This window comes from Carettochelys insculpta, chromosome 29, assembly GCF_033958435.1.
Source record: "Carettochelys insculpta isolate YL-2023 chromosome 29, ASM3395843v1, whole genome shotgun sequence".
NCBI lineage: Eukaryota > Metazoa > Chordata > Testudines > Carettochelyidae > Carettochelys > Carettochelys insculpta.
The window spans coordinates 13,729,382-13,749,988 of NC_134165.1; the positions used below are offsets into that span (position 1 = coordinate 13,729,382).

Genomic DNA, 20,607 nt, shown 5'->3' on the forward strand with positions numbered 1-20,607 from the left:
GCACCACCCCTACCCCTCGGCACGCACACCAGGTCTCAGCTGGCCTTTCCCGCACACCCCAGCCCTCCAAGCAGCACCGCCTGCCCAGGGTCCTCAGCAGCAACCCAGGCCGGAGCCGGCAAAGCACCTCGCCTTGACGGACGGACGGACGTGTGGCTGCCCGGGGCCCCGCGGGACGGGAGATGCTGCGGGGCTGGGTTGCTGCCCCCGGTGCCAGCGTCAACACAGCAGGAGGTGCAGCAGAGACAGGGTTAATCCTCAGCGAGACCTTTGGCTCGGAGCTCCTCCTGCACCCTGGCGAGGTACGTGGGGTCGGGGTACCCAAACCTGAGGGAGACATAGGAGACATCAGCCAAGCTCAGCCCTACCCCCGCCTGCCATGCACAAGGGGCCCCCGGCATCCCAGGGGCTGCAGGGCATCGGGCCAGGGCATGGGCTAGGTCGTGCCCCTGGAGGTGAAGGAACAGCTGGAGGGTCACAAGTGTCTTGATGCACACCACAGAGCCCCTCCAGTGCTCGGGGGGCTCAGGCAATGACAGGGACGGCAGAGCGCCCCCCTGTGGGCCCCCAGTGCTCACCAGGCTCAGGCAATGACAGGGACTGCAGAGCACCCCCCTGTGGGCCCCCAGTGCTCACCAGGCTCAGACAATGACAGGGAGGGCAGAGTGCCCCCCATGGGCCCCCCAGTGCTCACCAGGCTCAGACAATGACAGGGAGGGCAGAGTGCCCCCCATGGGCCCCCCAGTGCTCACCAGGCTCAGACAATGACAGGGAGGGCAGAGTGCCCCCCATGGGCCCCCCAGTGCTCACCAGGCTCAGACAATGACAGGGAGGGCAGAGTGCCCCCCATGGGCCCCCCAGTGCTCACCAGGCTCAGACAATGACAGGGAGGGCAGAGCGCCCCCCATGGGCCCCCCAGTGCTCACCAGGCTCAGACAATGACAGGGACGGCAGAGCGCCCCCCATGGGCCCCCCAGTGCTCACCAGGCTCAGACAATGACAGAGAGGGCAGAGCGCCCCCCATGGGCCCCCCAGTGCTCACCAGGCTCAGACAATGACAGAGAGGGCAGAGCGCCCCCCATGGGCCCCCCAGTGCTCACCAGGCTCAGACAATGACAGAGAGGGCAGAGCGCCCCCCTGTGGGGCCCCCAGTGCTCACCAGGCTCAGGCAATGACAGGGAGGGCAGAGCGCCCCCTGCTGAGCCTGCCATCCTGTGTCGCTGGTGAGCATGGAAGGCCCAGACCCCCCAACACCTCCCCAGCCCCTGGCCTTGTGGGCGGTGGCTGCCTACAGCTGGGGGCCCCCGGTGCAGTTGGTTTTGTGGTGGATGTCGTTCCATGTGATGACGTTGGCTCTGCCCGTGGTCATGGAGGTGCCGATGGTGAAGGTGAGGCGCTGGTCGAAGGCCTTGCGGAACAGGGCCAGCACCTTGTTCCCCTCCGGGCAGTCGGGCAGGTAGGCGACCCGTGTGGTGCCTGGGTACCGCACGCCCGGGTTGGGATGCTCCACCTGCGAGGAGTGAGGAGAAGCCATCAGAGGCGGCTGCCAGTTGGTGCCAGAGGGGCACAGGCCGGGCCTGGCTGGGGGCGGGGGGAAGTTAGCAGATTGGGCCAGGACAGAGGGGCGGGCGTCAAAGGGCCAATGCAGCCAGGGGCACTGGGCTGGCAAGGGGCTGCAGGTCAGGAGTGTGGGGCACCGGCCAAACCGGGCTGTGGGGACCCCAGGCTAGCAGGGGGCTGTGGGTCAGAGTCACCAGCAGGGCTGGAGATGGGGGAGGCTGACCCAGCCCTCACCTCCACCCCCAGCCCCTCCTGCAGCCAGGCAAGCCGGGCAGGGGCAGGGGAGGACTCACCCCTTGGATGCCGGGCGGGAAGACGTACTGGATGATGATGGTGCCGTATTTCTCGTAGCCGGGGAGCAGGAGGCTCGAGTCCTTGGACACCAGCATGCGCCCGTTCTCGGGCTGGTTGCCCACCAGCTGCCCGTAGAAGCGCCCGCACACGGGACAGGCCTTCTTGACCTGCAGCGCCCGCGTGATGCAGTCCTCGCAGAACGAGTGCTTGCACTTCTCCAGCGTCTTGGCGTTCTGCAGCTCGCCCAGGCAGATGGGGCACTGGCTGTCCTGCTCCTCCTCCCACGAGCAGCCCGCGCCCCCCGGCCCCCCGCCGGCCGCAGCTCCCCCCACCCTGACTCCGGAGCTCTGCTGGCCCCGGGAGAGCAGGCCGGCCCCACGCGGGTGCAGCTCGGCCCTGGGCTTGTCCAGCAGGGTCACGCAGCCCAGCAGCTCGCTCTGCCGCTGTGTCTTCTTCAGCTCCTTCTCCGTCTCCTTCAGCAGGGCCTTGAGGGCTTTGCGGGCCAGGTAGAGGCCGTTGCCGGCCCCGGCGGCCGGCGTGGAGAGCTGCAGCACATAGGTCTCCGAGGTCTCGCCGTCAATCAGGATGTTCACCTTGGTCTCTTCCTTCAGCTTGACCAGCTTGGAGGGGGCCTCCTTGGTCAGGAAGTCCCAGACGGGCTTAGAGACGGTGAGCTTATTCTTAGTGGCCCCCCCGCACGCCGCCATCCTGGATAAAACAAATGACACTGAAGAGAGAAGAAGAATCATCAAAGCCGCCGGCATCGCCTCCCGGGTGGGCTAGAGACAGACAGACAGACAGACAGACAGACAGACACGGATGGAGGCCGCCTCCCCCCCACCCCCCGCAGCCAGCCGACTGCCTCTGGAGCCTTGGGAGGGGCAGATCCCCTCAGCCCCCAGCAAGGGCTGCTCTTCTGCAGGGGACTACCCTCATTGTCTCCTCTGGCCACTAAACCCCCCAACCCCACGGGGCTCACACTGCTGAAGGGGGCAGGTGTCTGGCCTGGGGCCTGCTCCCTCCAGCTGTGGAGGGGGGGAGGTGCTTGTTTGGGGGTGCGATTGCTGTGAAAACCCCACTTTGTAAGGGCCAAGGCTGCACCCCCCAACCTCTAAATGAATGGGAAATCCCTGTTCCTGGGGGAGGGACAAGGAGGATGGAGCTGGGAGGGGGGTTGTCTCATGGGACCCCAACCCCCCATTTAACTCACCTTCCAGCAGCACAAAGGGGCCTGAGTGGGGTGCATACCCCTCCCCCTAAGAACTGCCCCTGCAGCAGCCTGCCCTGTGTTGCCCCTCTCCACGGTGCTGATCTGGGTATGGCCATAGTGCACTGCACTCTGGGTAATCTCTGCCCCCCAGAGGGAGTGGAGCTGAAGTCAGAGCAGCCTCCAGGCTGCTGTAATTGAACACCTCGGGCCAGGCCCAGAACATGGGGTGCCGAGAGAGCAGGGATGGGGGATACTAGACACAAGGAGAGGCGGCTGCTGAGCCCCTGGAATTCTTGGGGAGACCCCCTCCACTTATCCCAAGCTGGGCTGTGCCAGGCTCCCCCGATCCCAGGAAGTGCCCTTGTACCTGGCCAAGCCCTGTGCATGGGGCTTTGGATCCAGCAGGGGGACCAGGTCCCTACACCTCATGGGGCAGGGCCCAGATCAAAGGGGGCGCCTGGGTGGGGACAGAGGAGGAGGCATATTTATCCCTCCCACCCCACCCCACCGTGGCCACCCAAGGTCATGGCTCTCCCCTGCCCCAGCAACGTCAGCTGGATCCAAGCCACCCACCCCGTGAGATGGCGGGGGAGGGGCAGAGGCGGGACCTGCCCAGATGAGGGGGTGGAGCCCTAAAGTGGGGCGGAGCTCCCCAGAACAGGGCCAGGTCCCAAGTCCTGCCCACCCCCATCCCCCGCAGGGTCAGGGAGTGAACCCAGGAGTCCTGGCTGCCAGACACGCCGCCCCCCGCCCTTAACAAAGCCCCGGCAGGGCGAGAACAGGGTGCACCCCACAGAGCGCCCCACACCTGACCGTGGGGGGGGGAGGGTCACTGAGAGCTCGGACCCCCCCGCCGCTGGATGCAACCCGGCCTGGGGGGAGGGGTGGTACCGCGGGGGAGCAGGGACGGGGGAGCCCGGCCGGTGGGGGCTGCACCCCATGGGGAAAGAGGGGGGTCGGGCCGGGCGGAGGGGCCATGCGGGGGGCCCGTGAGGTGGGGTCAGGCCGCACGTACCTGGCGAGCCCATGGACGTGCGGGCAGGAAACACCCGGAGCGCAGAGTTCAGCGGAGCCGCGAACCAGGAACTACAAAGACGGGGGGACACGAGGGGGGTTCGGGTTACGGCCGCAGGCGCCGCCCCGCCCCCCCCCCAGCGTCCTCTGCTCGCCGGCTCAGGGATGCAGCTGATCAGCCCTGCTGGCGTCAGCACGTCCCCCCCGGCTCAGCCCCCCACGTTCCCCGCCCCGCTCAGCGCCCCCGTTCAAGGGTCCCCTTGTCCGGCCCCCCGGGGGTGGGGCTGCCAGGAGCTGGAGAGAGGTGGGCGCAGGGGCTGGGCTGCAAGGAACTGACAGGACTGAACTGCACCACCTGCCCCAGAGCCCCCCTCCACATGCCCCCCCACACCACCGGCTCTGAGCACAGCCCCTCTGTGCGGGGGGCACCAGCTCTGGAGGGGGTCAATGTGACACCCAGCCGGGGGTGCCAGCCTGTCCCCTGCCACCCCACTGCCCCTGGCTCAGCCCGTGGCCAGCAGGCCCTGGCTCCCCATGGCCTGGGCTGGGCCAAAGGGCAGGCAGCGTGCAGGGGTCCCAAGGGGTCACCGGGGGGGACCTCATCTTACCCAAGGAGCTGCTCCTGGACCAGGGGGGTCCCTCGCAGTGTTCAGACCCCAGCAGAACTTGCTGCAGGTGGAGGCTGGGGCCAGCCGGACCTGTGGGGGGCTGGGGCAGGGGAAAGCTCAGTGCCGGACAGAAATGCTCCTCTGTTTTCCTCCCCACCCCATGCCCCCCACATTGGCTCCTAGGGCCTGGCAGCCGGCCTGAAATCCAGGCAACTCAGCAGGAAAAGCCAGACCTCCCAGACCCGCCGACCCCACCACCCCAGGCATCCAGCCAGCCCAGGCTCTGCCCCGTCTCCCAGCGGGTGCTGATGATGAGAAGGTTTGGTCAGTGCCCTGGGCCGGGCAGTTGGTGCCCTGTTGTGCTGAGCTGCCTGGGAGGCTGTGCACACCCTTCCTGGCCACAGGATCATTCAGCCCGTTTCTCAGCTCGGCCGCAGCAACCTCCTGTGGCGGTGAGTTCTGCAGGTCCGGGTGCGAATGGAGCTCTAAGAGCCTGCCCTGCCCGGCAAGGGGCATCCCCGCAGGACGCGAGGGGGCACCCGGGGAGGCAGCTGGCCTAAGGAACGGAGGCTCTGGCTCTCTGGCCCCTGGGGGCACGGCTCCATTTGTGTGGGGGGGAGTTGCTAGTGACCAGCACCTGGCGTAGGTGCTGTCCCCCATCGGGGGCTGCGGCCAGCCTGGCTGGATCCATCTGGATCGAAGTAACTGGAGCCCAGCAGCCACAGTGCATAGGCCCCCCTCCTTGGTCCGAGCCCCCCAGCTGAGGCCTGGAGCGTCCAGCACCCCGGAGCCTGTGTGGTGAGCACTGCCCTGCGCGGCCATGACCTGCAGGGGCTGGTGGATTCATGGTCGCTCACTCCCAGATCCCGCAGCCACTGGCATCTACCTGGCCCAAAGCTGCTAGGGCCTGGAACAGAGCCTGGCACTGCCTGCGGGCAGAGGCCCACAAGCTGCAGAGAGACCCATGAGGCCTGTGCATCTGCTGATGGGCCCAGGCCCTGAGCCTGATGTGACTCCAGGCTCGCAGCCTGCTCTGGGGGACCCTGCTTGGGACAGCTCCCTGCCCCCAGCTGGTGTGGCCACCCAAATGCTGCCCTGCACCACGCTGGCGCCCTCCCATCAGTCACTGTGACCACACCATGTGTGCCTTGGTGCTCTCAACTCCGACTGCTGGGCCCTGATCCCCGAGGGCCCCAGCGATGCCAGCTCAAGGTGAACCCCAGAACCCCAGCCAAGCTGTTTGGTGCCCAGTGACTCGGCTCCAAGGGGACCAGGGACCCCGTGTTTTCCTCGTGACCAAGTGCCGGATAAGGATGGAAAGAGGCAGATGAACAGCGTCCCGCAGGGTGGGGTCCTCTCTCCGCCTTATGGGGAACAGGGAGCCAGTGCTTGGCTGGGAGGCCCTTCAAGCTCACCCAGGGGCTGTAGGAAGTGGTGGGGGGGCTCAGGAGGCGGGTCTTTCCGCACAGTCAGAAGTTGGCATCTGCCTCCCCTCCAGATCCATCCCATGGGCCCAGACAACCGCTCTACAGCCAGCAAGGGCAGCTACCGATGGGGAGAGAGCCGGGGGTCACTTGACGGTGAACTCCCCACGGCAGGGGCGCCCCCTTTGAGAGTGACCCCTGGGAGCAGCACCAGCACCTGCTGCAGTGCAATAAACACAGGGCACAACCCCCAAGAGACCCTACAATAACAAGCCGGCCTGCCCAGCCAATAGCCACCCGGGATGCTGCAGGAAGGGACCCCACATACCAGCAGCTGCTCTCAGCGTGGCCAGCTGAGGGGAAGGGAGGTCCCAGATTTAGTGGCTGAGCCAGCGATGCCCCTCTGCAGTGTGTGCAAGACACTGGGCTCCCCTCCCCCAGGGCTGGTGGTGGGGTTTGCTGGCCCCGCCAGAGCCCAGCCCGGCCCTGACAGCCTGGCGGGAGATTGGGGGTGGGGGGTGCCAGCCAGTACAGCCGGCTGGTACCTGCACGCGGCCCCTGCTTGCTGCACTGGGAGCTGCCCCATGTGTGATCCCGCCCAGAGGAGGCTGGGGCAGGTCAGGGCTGCAGCGCCCCCCCCTCCCCCAGCAGCAGCAGGAACCCCCTTCAAGGCAGGCCCCAGGACAGTCAGTCACTCCTGCTGGTGGGGGGCAGGGATGTGGGACTCTGGGGGACAAGGCTGCACTTCCCAGCAGAGACCTCCAGACCAGGCAACCCCCAGCACTGAGATGCTGCTGCAGCTGAGCCGCCCCCCACAATGGGCAGCATCCTAGTTTGTAGGTGGATCCGGCTCTCTCAGGGCACCAGGCCCGGCTGGGGTTGAGGGGGGGGGGGGCAAGAATGGGGATCGGGCCCTCGTCAGGGCACCAGGCCCGGCAGTGGGGGGGGCAGGAACAGGGATCAGGCCCTGGCAGTGGGGGAGGGGGGAATTCAGCCTAGCGGGGCGCCAGGCCTGCGTGGGAGGGGGAACCTGAGCCCAGCCAGGGCATCGCCGCCACGGCACAAAGGCGGCAGCGGGTACGGCTGGGCAGGGGCTGTCGTGAGCTTCCCCCCCCCACGCCCCCAGCTCACACGCGGGTGGGGCACGGACACGGGTGGGAGCCGCTGCCCCATCCCCCCTCCCCCCGCCGGGCCAGCTGCGGGGCTCGACTCGCGCCAATCTGCAGCCAAAGGCAGGAACCCGAGCGCCCCCCCCGCCCCGCGCTGCTGTTGCGCACCCGGCTGCGGTGCCCGGGGAGCCGGGGCCGCGCAACCCCCCCCCGCAGCCCCCCCGCCCGTGCACCCCCCCCCCAGCCCCCGGCCCTACCTGGCTGCGCAGCCCCCGGGGCGGCGGCCATGGCGGCCCGGCGCGACCCACCGGCTCCCGGCTCCGCTCGGCGGGGCGGGCGCTGGAGCGAGGGGCTGCGGCGGCGCTATGGAAACGGCGGGAGGAGGGGCCGGAGGTGGGGGGGGGCTGTGCCTAGGCGGGGGGGGCTCCCCGTGGAACCCCTCAGCCCCCGGACTGGGGGGGACCATCCAGCCCCCGCTGCAGAATGGGGGGGGTGAAGCAGGGAGCGCCCCCGCCCCCCGGTGGGGCTGGGCCGCAGGAAGGGACAGGGGACAGCTAGTCCCCCGCAGCCCGGCTGGAAGAGCTCCCGCCCCGGCTTTGGGGCACCCGCAGCCCCCCCGCCAGGGGTGGTGGCTCCCCGGGGGCAGCAGAGCTGGAGGCAGGTCCTAGCCCTGCACAGCAGGTACAGAGGCAGAGCAAGGAGAGAAACTGAGGCACAGAATGCAGCTGTCATGGGTCCCAGTCCCCTAACACCCAGCACCTCACTCTAGCCCTGAGGCCAGGCCTTGGGAGCCGCTGAGCTGGGGGGCTGAGCTAGGGCTGACGTGCAGGAGCAAAAGGTGAGGGGGCTGCACTGACCCATTCACAGGGCCCAGCCAGTGCACTGGGGGTGGGCAAATACAGCTCTGGGGAGCTGCCCCCAGCACTGAGGACAGGCAGCCCCACGCTGGGGGGTTGGCAGAGTGGTAACAGGGGCAGATGTTTGCAGGTGGTAGCAGCCCAGAGTGGCACCACACAGCCATCTCCCCTACCCCGGCTGCCGCTCTAGGGCCAAGGTAAGCAACCCCCCTCCCCCTCCGGAGATAGGGCTGAGAGGTCCCCATGCCCGGGCAGCAGCGGTCAGGCAGGAATCACCCCTCCCTGGCACGGCCCTTCCAGCCCAGGCTGTGCCCTTGCTCTGGTGCTACCCCAAGCAGGGGCGGCAGAGTTCACAAGGCCAAGCCCCCACCCAGAAACTCAGTGGGCTCCAGGCACGCGCCCCCCGGTTCCTCCCCCTCACCCCCCAACAGAGCCAGGCACCTCTCAGTCAATAATTTATTTCCATCCGGACACAGGGAACAGAACACACCAGAGTTTACAAAGAGAGAAGGTGCAAGAGATGAACGAACCCGCAGCCTGGCCTGCAGGGTCCCTCCCGGAGCCCAGCCCGGAGACAGGATCAGGCCCGGCCCCACCTCCCACCCCTCGGGCACCAGCTGGGGCTGATGCTGCCCCTCCCGCCTGCTTTACCCGGCCTGGCTGGCGCTGCTGCAGGGTGCAGGCGGTTTCAGAGCACCTGGGACTTGTCCTGTTGCTTCCCCCCGGCCGGCAGCCGAGCCACATCCCCTCCCCGGGGACACAGGAACCTTGGGCGAGCGAAGCTGAAATGCAGCAAGGGCCTGGCCCTGCTGGTCACACAACCCAAGCGCACCCACCCAGCTGGCCCCTGCTCGGCACGAGGGTGGGGCCCTGCCACCTGCCTGCAGGTGCTGGCTGGAAGCCAGGCTCACTGCCTCGGCCAGGGGAGGGCGGGCGCAGGAGCAGCACAGTCCCTGGGCTGCCGTGGGGGAGCACAGGGGGCTGCGGGGAGACAGGAGGGACACGGGGCTGGGATCCCAGTGCAAGGTAGTGTTAACGACTCCCCCCGCCCCAGCCAGGAGATTTCATGCAGGAATAAATTACGCCCTGGGACGGGCCCAGAGAAGGTTCTGCCTGCTGGGCGGGAAGGACCAGTGTGGAGTGCACATGGGGGGGGGAGGGGAGGCTGGGGAGGAACCTCTCTCTCCAAGGCACCGAAGGGTCGAATCTCATTGCATATTGCAGGGGCCAGCCTGCCCCGATGCTGGGCTGGCCCTGGAGATGGGCAAGGCTGACCAGGGCAGCACCCTGCCCCCCCCCAGGGCTCAGAGTATTCACCCCCTGCTCTGCCTCCCGAGACCCCTTGGCTCCCCAAGCGAGGGCAGATAAAGATAAGGCACTTGGTTTGCATCCCAGCCTGCCCGCCCCATGGCTTCTGCTGAGCGCTCAGGCCAGCAGGGGGCGCTAACACCCAGGCTGGGGGGCAGGGGGCACCTTTGCTTTTCAGCCCCTCTTGGGGGTGGGGGGGGGCAGCAACTAAGCAAAGACGTTGGTGACAAAGTCGAGGAAGCGCTTGGCGTACTGCTCGGGGTGGACAGTCGAGATCTCTGCGCCGGCCTGGGGGGGAGATAGCAGCGTCAGGGGCTCAGGGCCGGGCTGGGACCCAGCAGGCGCCCTGGGAGCAGCCCTGCTAGGGCACAGCCCTGCCCCCCACCACACCCCCACGAGACCTTCCAGGGCTGCCAGGAGCAAGATGGGCACAGAGGTTCCCCCTCCCCACACACACTTGGTTTTCTGCTGGGGCCCAGGCCAGAAGGCACAGCCGGGCGCCCTGGCTGTATTTCACGGGTAATTCTAGCGGGGGAGGACAGGGGACATAGCCCCCACCGCCGTCCTGCCTTCCCCGCGGCCGACCTACCCCGTGTTTGACGGTCTTGGCAGCGTGCGCGGCCTTCTTCTTGGCGTCATACTGGGTCAGGATGTCGATGAGGCCCATGAAGTACACCTCCGGCTGGGGCCCGCCTGGGAAGGGAACAGCCCAGCTTAACCCAGCTCCCAGGCCTGCAGCAGCCCCCTGCCCACCCAGCAGCAGTGGGCCCCTAGCGCCTGACCAGGGGTGCAGCCAGGCAGGAGGGGACGCTCGCTCCAGCTAGCTTCGTTCCCGCCGCCTGGCCCTGCAAAGGCCACGCAGGGCTCCGGGCTGGGATCCAGGGCCTGGCACACAATGGGCGCTGAGGGAAATCCAACCCCAAATGCAAGGGCTGGGGGCTTCACCCCTTGGAAGACCTGCTCCCGCCAGCTCCTCCCCCCGCGTCCTGCCCCGGTGCTGCCAGCCCTGCTCACCTTCCGCGCTCTTGATGGCGTACACGTCCACGTAGGGGTCGAATTCCCCAGGGCCCAGGGGCCTGTGGGAGTTCAGGTAGCCGCCGATCCCCTCGGGGGACGTCCCATAGGAGCCCACAGCCACCTCCTCCCCCTCCTCCTCCTCCTCCTTCAGGTCCTCGTCCTCCTCCTGCTCGGCCCGGCGCACGTCATGGATGCCCAGCAGCAGGCTGTAATCCATGATCTTCAGCTGGACCAGGAACTAGGGGCACAGCGGACAGTGGGAAAAGGCTCTGCTCCCGCCCCAGGGCTCAGCAGCAGGCACCCCTGGCTGCTACTCAGGCCATATCACCTGGTGGTCAGAGCAGTGCCCAGCCCCCTGCTCTGTCCCGGTCCCCGTCTGCAGGGCAGGAGAACCCCGACCGCACAAGGGCCCTCTGTGCTCTGGGGATCAGCACTAAAGGGCCATGACAGTTCTCTGGGGCCACTGGGCTACAGGGCCAGAGAGTCCCAGGGCTGGAAGAGACCTCAGGAGGTCAGAGTCCAGCCCCCTGCTCACAGCAGGACCAACCCCAACTAAATCAGCCCAGCCAGGACTTAAAAGCCTCCAGGGACGGAGATTCCCCCACCTCTCGGTAACGCCCCAGCGCTTCTCCGCCCTCCTGGGGAAACAGTTTTGCTGAATATCCCACTGAGTCCTCCTCCACTGCAACCTGAGACCATCTTGTCCTGCCCTCCGTCACCCGACAACAGCCTCTCGCCCTTTTTAGAGCCCCCTTCCAGAAGCTGGAGGCTGCTACCAAGCCCCCCGCCCCCCCGACTCTTCTCTTCTGGAAACTAAATGAACCCAAATCCCTCAGCTTCTCCTTGCAGGCCATGAGCTCCAGCCCCCGCATCGTTTGGCTGCCCTCAGGGGATACTCCCCTTCCACAGCTGGGAAGGCCTGGGGAGCCCACCCAGCTGTGGGATTTCCGGGGGCTCTCGGGTGAGTGCTACCAGCCCCAGGGACCTGCTACGGCGGATGTGGGAGGTGCCAAGGTGCCAGGCACAGCCCTTCTCCCCCTCATCTCTTACCCTTCCGGCCCCCGAGATCTCCAGCCCCTCTGCTGCGGGGGAGATCGCATGCCAGGCAGGGCCGGAGGACCCAGTCCTTCTAGCCCCACACCCAGCGGGTTCCAGTCCCTGCCTGCAGAGGGCAGCATGCCCGAGGGGGCTGGCAGAGGTGCGCTTGACAGGCTGCCCCACACGGGGGCAGCTGATGGGCAGAGGGGAGTGAGCTCCCCTCCAGGAGGGTTTGCCGCCCCTGCGAGCGAGGGTGGCTGTGGGCATCCATCTCCCATCCCAGCTGCTGTGCCGAGGAGACGGGAAAGCTGCCCCCCCGGCGGGAAGACTGGGGTGAGTCCGACGCGACACCCCCCCCCCCCCACCCGGCGTACCTCCACATCCCTCTTCAGCTTCTCCAGGAAGTCACTTTTCTCCCCCTCGGCCACGTACACCTTCTGGCTCAGGTGCAGGAAGTCCATGTCCTTCAGCGTGGGCAGCTCCTTGACCTGGAAGGAACCGGCGGGGGTGTCACACAGGCAGGGCCTCCTGCCGACCTGCACAGCTGCCCTCCTTGGGCCCATCAGGCTCACGCGCTGCCCAGGGCCCCTCCAATAAGGTGGCGAGAGCCCATGGGGATGACAAGTCCACTCATGCCCCACCCCCATCTCCTCTGGGAGGTCCTTGGGGCAACACTGAAGGTCCACCCTTCGCCAGGCAGAGCCCCAGGGAACCGCCCCATTTCGCCCCCACCTGGGCGTGGGAGCACCGCAGCTGGGCCTCCTGCCTGGGATTCCCATTTTATTCCCCACCCCCGCCGCACTGGGCCAAGCAGGCCGGCGAGCCCCCAGATCCAGGCCCGGCGCCGGCGCCCAAGGCGAGATTCCAATGCAGCTGCGGTTGGCTCCCGAGGCGGCAGCACCTGGGCCCAGCAGGGCTCTCCCAGCAGCCGAGCCCCGGGCCCATCCGACCGGCTCCCATCACCCTCCCTCGCCAGCAGCACCCGGCCCGCAGGCTTTGTGAGCTGGGCGCCGACACCGCCCAGGGTTTTGTGGGGGCCACTGACAGGACCGGGGTTCACAGCTCACTCAGGTCGCCCCTCCTCCCCGAATGGGGTGGAAAGACCCAGAGGCTCGGCCTCGCTTGTCGAGAGCCCCAGCTGGTCCATCGGCCACAGGCCCAGCCCCGCTCCTGCTCGTGCACCGGCCTTGCAGCCCCTTCCCATCATCCCCCAGAGCTGGCTGCAGCCAGAGTGCCAAGAAGGCGAGCCGGGTCGGCAGAGCTCCGCATGGATCCAACGGGCCTGGGCTGAGCTGGGCTGTGCTGGGCTGGGCTGGCGGGCAGCACGCAGCAGGGGCTGTGCAGCGTGAGAACCGCCCAGAGCAGAACAGGCCGATGCCTCGCCAGCCCGAGCTGCCTTTCAAAGGGGGCTGGGCGGCTCCCCCGCATGGCAGGCAATGCCAGCCAGAGCCCAGCCTGCCTCCCCACACACCCGCAGGCCTGGCCCAGCACTGCGGCCCCCCGAGATGGGAGGCACAGGACCAGCCCATGCTCCCGCTCCCTGGGTCCCAGTGCACCCCACGGGGGACAGACCCCACGTCCTCCCCAGGCTCTGCTTCCAGCAACTCACCTTGCAGCAGCAAGATCCCCGAGCTCCATGGGAACCCGGCAGGGCCACCAGCTCTGCCCTGGTAGGTGGGTGGGCCCGGCACAGCCCAGCCACCAACCCATGTCCGGGAGGGGAGAGTTCCAGGTTGCTGAGAAGCAACTGCAGCACCCAGGCACCATCGCAAGGACACCCGACGGCCATGGGCACTGCCAGCTACCAGAGCCTCTGACTGCCCCTGCCGGGGGGGGGGGGGGGGGGCAGGAGTGATGCCTGTCAATTAGGGGCTGCTGGGAACTGCACTTGGCACCTTCCCCACCAGGGAGCAGACCCTGAGCTGCACCCCACCCCCCCAGCCCTGAGATGCAGTGACCAGGAACCAGCCCTGGCTATGCATGTGAGGCTGCCTCAAGGGTGTTCATCCATTGTCCCCCCGACACGCCCCTGGAGGCCAGGCACCGTCGCCCACCAGGACAAACTGGGCCCACCAGGAACAGGGAAGCGAGGTTCAGAGCTGGGAGACCCCCGGGTTGCCCACCCCCACCCACAACCCCCAGCTACCTTCTCCTTGTCGCTGGCTTCTCGGGACACCAGGGAGCCCTGCGAGAGAGGTAAAGGCCCATCAGCCTGGGTCCCCGCCACAGGAGGGGTCAGATACCAGGGAGGGGCAGGGCGCACCAGTCAGATGGGCCCAGACCTATGAACCAGCCAGCGCCTCCTGAGGAGGGCAAGGCCCAGAGGCTGTTCGCAGGCCCTGCAGAGCTCTGCCCATGTGCAGGCAGCAGGCACGGAGCAGGGGGCACAAGAGGGAGAAGACAACAGGGTATGAGTTAGGGACAATCGCCTGATTTTTACAGGCGGGAGCCAAGGGTCTCCCGACCTTCACCTCCGACAGCCACGAGCCCCAGTGCTGCCCCCAGCGGGGACATCTCCCCAGGAGCCCCCAAGTCAAGGGGCAACAGGGACAGTCCAGGCCGTGGGTTCATGTGGCAGTAGCCACATGGCAAAGAAGAGTGCGGCTGTTTGGTCAGGGGAGGGGGGTCGGGAGCAGGTCCAGGGTGGGTCGCAGCCACCTGCTCCTGGAGGGACAGGGGGCCCTTCTGTGGCTCTGCAGGGGGCTGTGCAGGGTCAGCTGCCAGTCCATACGGGGGGGCAGTGAGAGTCAGAGCCCGGAGGGGCCTGTTCCCAGGGTGCTGCACAGCCCCGGCTGGCCTGACCTCGAGTCCCACCTGAGCAAGACCCCCGGGGGCCCCAGGCATCCAGGGTGCACGAGAAGGAGGGTCTCCACCCGACTGGAAGTGGGGCAGGGCGGGCAGGGGACACAAAGCTCTGGGCACACCCCGGTGACAGCCTTGGGAGGGACCAGCCGGCGGCAGGGCCCCTGAGGCGGCTGTGGCAGTGACCTGCTCCTGCAAATGCGCCCGGCAGGCCCGTTACCTTCAGGTCGTACTTCCTGTGCACGGCCAGCCGGTGGCTGAACACGTTCCTCATGACCAGCACGTAGATCTCCTCGCTGTCCACGCTGAGCCGGTACATCCCCAGGAACTGGGGCAGCAGCGTGTTCCCGTGACACTTCACCACGTACTGCAAGGAGACGCGGCAGTGTCAGGAAGGCACCCGCCCCCCAGCAGCCCCCACGCCCGCCCGCCCCGCCTCCGGCAGCCCCCACACCCGCCCTCCCCCCCGCCCGCCCCGCCCTCCAGCAGCCCCCACACCCGCCCCGCCTCCAGCAGCCCCCACACCCGCCCCGCCCGCCCTCCAGCAGCTCCCACGCCCGCCCGCCCTCCAGAAGCACGCACACCCGCCCCCCCCGCCTCCAGCAGCCCCCACACCCGCCCTGCCTCCGGCAGTCCTCCAGCAGCCCCCATGCCCGCCCGCCCGCCCTCCAGCAGCCCCCACACCCGCCCGCCCCGCCTCCGGCAGTCCTCCAGCAGCCCCCACGCCCGCCCGCCCTCCGGCAGCCCCCACACACACCCGCCCTCCGGCAGTCCCCACGCACACCCGCCCACCCACCCTCCAGCAGCCCCCACGCCCGCCCACCCGCCCCCACACCTGCCCACCCACCCCGCCTCCGGCAGCCACCCAGCAGCCCCCACACCTGCCCACCCAACCCGCCTCCGGCAGGCCCCACACCCGCCCAGCCTCCAGCAGCTCCCACGCCTGCCCGGCCTCTGGCAGTCCCACGCCTGCCCGGCCACCCACCAGCCAGAAGAGGAGGCAGGGACATGCCCCAGGCCAGAGGCAGAACTGGCATTTGGCTCCCAGCTGCGGTTTGGCTCCGGCGCCCCCGGTGGTGAGGCAGAGACGCCTGGGAGCCCTGCCCCCGGTGGCCGTACCTGGTGGTAGTGTGAAAGGAGGCTGTGCACGTCGGCCACGTCCTCACTGGAGATCTCCTTGATCACCAGCGTCCTGTCGTAGGATGTCAGGAAGCGCCGGTCGCTCCCCTCCTCTTCGTAGTGGGGCGGGCTGCGCGTCAGGGACGCCTGGGGAGCGGGAGCTAGCATGAGGCACCCATGCCCAGGGCTGACCCCACGGCAAGCCCAGGGACTTGGCCGCCTGCTTGCCAAGGTGCCCAGGGACGCGCACCTCCCCCAGTGGGACCAGGGAATCAGCCAGGGCTGCCACATGCCTGCTGTGTGCAGCCCCCAGCTCAGCTGGTGCCCACCCCTAGCAGAGATGCAGGGGGCCTGAGAAGGAAAGCCCTAAGCTGCCTCCCCCTCTGTGCACAGGGCCCCGGATGGGGGGGGCCTAGACACACGACGAGCCCCCGAGCAGCCGCCCACCTGGTAGTCCTGGTCATCGATGCCGAAGCGCTCACGGAGGTTGCGGAAGACCTGCGGGCAGTACTCCTTGAACTTGAAGTGGCTGGGCAGGTTCTCCCTGGCAGGGCAAGGGGGAAAGAGGGGAGATGGTGTGGAGAACCAAGGGCACCAGCTGGCTCTGGGGAGGGACCAGCAGCCTGGCCCAGCACACTCAGAGCCGTAAGAGAGCGAACCAGTCCAATACCGCAGGGCTTGCAGGCAGCCTCCTGCCATGGCCCTGGGACCTGCTCGCTGGCAGCTGACGGCAGAGCCAGGTGGGGCCGCTGGCAGGGGCTCAGCAATGGGTGCTTCCTTAGGGCTGATGTAACTGGACCTTGGGGCTCAAAGAAGGCCAGCCCGGCTTCCAGGCCTGGGGAGGGGGGCAGGAAGCTCTCCTGGGGTGCAGGGAGGCACGGCAGAAAAATCAGCTGAGCAAACGCTTCCCATGCAACAAAGCAGCCAAACGCTGCCGCCATCCCAGGACACCGGGCAGCCGCCAGTCGGAGCGGATGGAGGAGAGGTTCTCTGACCTCCGCCCCAGCCCCGGGCTGAGCACCGCTAGAACCTGGGGCCAGCCGCAGAGCCCCAGGAAAGGGGCGAGAGAAGAGTCCAGCCCTCCGACAGCAAACACGCCCTCGTCTCCCCTGCCTCACAAGGGGCGCTGGCCACAGGACTATGGGGCTTCCACCACCCACAGACCCTGTTCGGATGCTTACGCTTGGGGGGAGATCGCAGGTACTTTCCAAGTGCCTGTGCAGCCAGCCAACGGAGCCAGCCAAGGACAGAACCCGCAGGCAGGGCCCTAGGAGGTGCGTGGCACGCCCCATGGAGGGATTCCCTAGCAGGGTGTGGTCAGAAACGCAGACCCCGCAGGTAGCTCGAGGCACATGGCAGCTCCTTGGGACTGATGCGGACATTTCCTGTAGCACTTGGACAAGTGACTGCCATGGCAGTGGCTGACCTGGCCGGGGACTGCCATGCAGGGGGTGAAAACGCTGCTCCTGGGCAGGGCAGGAGACACATGGGAATGGAAGGGGGCCTTCTCGGGGCTTGTCTAGAACCAGGAAGATTTGGGAAAGCAATGGACATCCTGGGACTGACCTATGGCAGCAAACAATGGGCCGCTCGGGGGTAGGATACACTGAGCTGGCACTGCCCGTGAGCGAGATGGGTCCTGCGGCAGCATGGCTGGGCGGAGGTCTGGCGCTGCCAGCCTGCGCTCTCTTACCCTTTATGTCTCTCTGCTCACCCAGTGGCTGCCCAGCCTGGGCTGCAGCTGCCTAAGCAAACCTGCTCTGAAACCCGCTGCCCAGAGCCCCTGTGAAGGGCTGAGACGTGCTGATCCTGCGAGAAGGTGAAAGCCGCTGAGCTCAGGGAAGGCAGCACAGTGCAGCATACAGGAAGTCAGGTGGCACTGAGGCCGTGGGCCTGACCCTTAAGGAAGCATGAGACCCACAGGAGGCAGCGGGAAGGACTGACTGGCTACAGGCTTCCTCAGGGAGACCGTCTCAACACAGGGGCACGGCACGGCTCCACACCAGGCCTGCAGCGGTCAGAGAGCACGAGCAGAGCTGCCCACGTTGGAAACAGGAGACATCAAACCCTATGCAGAGAGGCGCGTGATCTTTAATGAGCTCCAAAACCCAGCCCCGTCTACAAGTCCTGCGAGTGACGCAGGAGCAGGGCACCAAGCAGGAGCCCGGGGCTCGGCACAGACTATCAGAAAAATGCAGAGCTGAGACGACGCCTGGTGCAGCCCAACATTCCCACCAAGCTTCGCCGTGCGCGTGCGGAACACAGCTGTACAGGAACTTGGATACACGCGGATGTGCAGCACCCACAGAGAAACGCTGCTGCTGGCTGATCCCCTGGGGCAGCATCTGAACCTCTCCTGAGCAGCCGCCAGCCGCTCGTGTTGTTATACCTGGAGAAGACCTGGATCTCCGGTGCACTGGAGTGTAATTCTCCAGATCCTAGCTCGGCACGCTGCAGCCCTTTGGATAGGAGCTTACCTGCCCCCACACCCCATCCCAGCAATCCAGACTCCACAGGGGCTGCAGCAACTCACCTGTTGAAGAGATGATTGTTCACTTTGATTTTAGAGCTGGCTTTAAAATCGTCAGGTAGCAGCATCACAGGCAGGGGAACCTGGCTGAGCTCAGCGATCTGGCAACAGGACACAGGACATGCAGGTTACGCCCCTCTCTGCTCAGATGTCCCAGCATGCAAATGCCAGGCATGCTCAGCCCGCTGCCGCATCCTGCCAGCCACAGCCAGGTGCAAAGGGGCCAGCAGAGCTTCCACTCAGGGGCAAGGGGCTTTCTCCAACCAGCAGGGGAGGGGCACATGCTAGCATCGGCCCTGCAGAGCTCAGCTGGAGGGCCACATCCCGGCTCACGGCTGCAGCCCATGAACATCAGCAGAGAGGAGGGAGGAAAAAATTTGAGTGCTCCGTGTCTTGAGCTACTGTAAACGAAGGGGGCAGGAAGCGTCAGGCAACCTGCGACCACCCCCTGCAAGAGGAGGCGACAGCCTAGAGCCAGGGCATGGGAATAGTGGGACAGGAGCCCGGGGACCAGTGTTAAAGGCTCTAAAGAGAGAATTCAAGCACCAGCTCCCCATCAACTGGAGTTCAGGGAGCCTGGGGGTTAATTCAGAGGGTCTCACCCCTCGCTTGGGCACAGAGGCACCAAGCACATCAGAGGAACGCAGCAGTCGGGACCAGCCAGGCTCCGGCCTGTAGCTGCTCAAACTCCACCCCAAGCCCGAGCAGCAGGGAACAGAATCAGCTCAAGCCTGTGGGAGGAGCGAGCTGGCTGGGAGAGCCTGCAGCGGCCTGTGATGGGAGCTCCCATTTTAGCTTGCTTCAGAGAGTGCTGTGCAGACAGACTGTGAGAGAGGCCACTGCCAGGGGAGTTCCAGGCCACACTGTCGCTGCCCTGCTGCGCCTCACCCTACAGACAGGCCCCACAGCTGCACAGCAAGGTTTTGGTGCAGTGCCATCAGATGCTAAAAAAACAACCAAACTAGCACAGTCCCTGGGAGGTCATGTCCTGGGGTAGAGCACCAGATCGGAGACCCTCATTCCTATCCCAGCTCAGCCGCCTTGGGGAAGGTCCCATCCATGCCCCGTGCCTCGGTTTCCCCAACAGTGGGAGTGATATGTCCCCCTCTGTGACATGCTTGCAGGCTAGGGATGCAAGGCCATACAAGAGGTGTTACCAGCTAGCTGAGCCCTGTTAAGAACCTCACAGACGCTGCCCAGGGTGGTCAAAACAGAGTGGCTCAATGCAACGCCCAGCCAAGGCTCTGTACCACTCACAGACCCATCTCTTAGACGGGAACCGTGCATCACAAGGGCCAAGGTAGAGGTTCCCTTGGGGCCCCGGCCTCTTGGCAGCTGAATGCAACGCTACAACCACCTGCACACCCAGTCCTTCTGGAGACAGTGTGTGAGAAGGCTCGAACTGCACAACAACCCCAGCTGCTTGCGCTAGCGTAGCACCACCAGCTCAGAAACTTGGTCAGCTTCTTACCAGCCATGGGATTTTTCTTAAGCCACGGCACAAACTAAACACACCAAACAAGAGGGAGCCAAAGAAGCAAAGACATCACCAGCCAGCTACCAGCCAGGAAGGAAGCAGCCGGCCAGGCTAGGATTAAGGGACCACCACACTCCATCGCACTAGACTTCATGCCACAAGGCCCACGTACCACCCACGTCCTGCACTGGGGCGGTCGGGGGCTGCTTAAGCAGGGCCACCGCGTGCGGGCATTCTAGGGAGCGGGAGGGGAGGGTCGCCGGCAGCCTCTGCGGTCAGAAGGCAGGTGGATAAAGGGAACGGGTCAGCTTCGGGGAGCAGAGTTTGGCCATGCGCCCCCCCCCCCCCACCTCGGCTGTGGGTCACAAGGTGCCCTTAGCGAGCGAGAGTCCCGAATGCTCTTGCCGGCCAGGGTCCCTCCCGCAGCCTGAACTGCTGAGCAGCCCCGGCCCGTCTGCAGGGCTCGCACACGGGAGCGAGCAAAGGCGCGGGCCGCCGTTTCTAATCCCCGCAGGGACCGGGGCTCGGCACAGGGCTGGGGGACCCGCAACGCTTTGGGGGTCCCGGTGGGCAGGCGGGAGGCGCTCTGCCCCCGCGCCCGGGGTTGTACCGATCCCCCGCCCTTTGGCCTGTGACCCGGTTACCAGCCCCCGTGGCTGCCCCCCCCCCGGAGATGAGGCTGTTTAAGGGGCGCAGATGGCCGCGGGGGGGGCACTGGGCAGCACAAACCCCACCCCCGGGAGGGGCCTGCGGACCCCGGGCTGCAGACAGAGGGGGGAGGAAGGGGGGGTCCCAGCAGGGGCCCGGTGGGGGAGGCGGCACGCAGGGGGAGGGGGCACTGCAGGGCCCCCCCAGACAGGGGGTGGGAGCGAGGCCTAAGGGGCCGGGGGGGTTGGATTGTGCGGGGGGGGGCAGCCCCCCAGCACCAGCCCCGCGCCGCACCTGGTGCCGCACGCCCCAGCCCAGCACGGCCAGCAGCGGGTCCGCCGCGCGCGGTGCCCGGAGGCGCTGGGGCACGAAGCGCTTCCGCTTGGTCTTGGTGCGCGGCGCGGCGGCGGCGGTGGCGGCGGCCATGTCCCTGCTCGGCGCGCGGGGCGCCCCGGTCACGTGCCGCTCGGGGGGGCGTGACCCCGCCGGGGGAGGGCAAAGGTCACCCGGAAGCACGGCGAAGTGGGGGGGCGGGGCCAAGAGTGCCGGCCGGCGAGCCCCGCCCTCGGCCCCGCCCCCAGAGCCCAGGCCG

At 67.1% G+C, this 20,607-nt stretch overlaps 2 protein-coding genes across 4 annotated transcripts; both read right to left on the bottom strand.

The window, feature by feature from the left end:
* On the bottom strand, window positions 1-4,814 carry DTX3 (deltex E3 ubiquitin ligase 3). Of its 2 annotated transcripts, XM_074979900.1 has the most exons (5): window positions 4,687-4,814; window positions 4,080-4,150; window positions 1,854-2,581; window positions 1,293-1,510; window positions 1-327 (listed from the first exon to the last, which is right to left on the bottom strand). In XM_074979900.1, exons 2-5 carry the CDS (start codon window positions 4,090-4,092, stop codon window positions 252-254), a joined length of 1,035 nt encoding a protein of 344 aa, XP_074836001.1. In that variant the 5' UTR covers window positions 4,093-4,150; window positions 4,687-4,814; the 3' UTR covers window positions 1-251. The 2 variants fall into 2 exon arrangements, with proteins under 2 accessions (XP_074836001.1, XP_074836002.1); XM_074979901.1 differs by lacking the exon at window positions 4,687-4,814 and having other exon boundaries at window positions 1,854-2,562; window positions 4,080-4,192.
* A 3,711-nt stretch (window positions 4,815-8,525) lies between these two features.
* Window positions 8,526-20,488, bottom strand: PIP4K2C (phosphatidylinositol-5-phosphate 4-kinase type 2 gamma). 2 transcript variants are annotated; one of them, XM_074979898.1, is made up of 11 exons: window positions 20,310-20,446; window positions 19,540-19,636; window positions 17,894-17,991; window positions 15,808-15,904; window positions 15,361-15,507; window positions 14,462-14,608; window positions 13,586-13,624; window positions 11,814-11,927; window positions 10,399-10,639; window positions 9,974-10,077; window positions 8,526-9,672 (listed from the first exon to the last, which is right to left on the bottom strand). In XM_074979898.1, the coding sequence occupies exons 3-11, from the start codon at window positions 17,956-17,958 to the stop codon at window positions 9,592-9,594; spliced, it is 1,035 nt and encodes a 344-aa protein (XP_074835999.1). In that variant the 5' UTR covers window positions 17,959-17,991; window positions 19,540-19,636; window positions 20,310-20,446; the 3' UTR covers window positions 8,526-9,591. The 2 variants fall into 2 exon arrangements, with proteins under 2 accessions (XP_074835999.1, XP_074835998.1); XM_074979897.1 differs by lacking the exon at window positions 19,540-19,636 and having other exon boundaries at window positions 20,310-20,488.
* Between the last annotated feature and the right edge of the window lie 119 nt (window positions 20,489-20,607).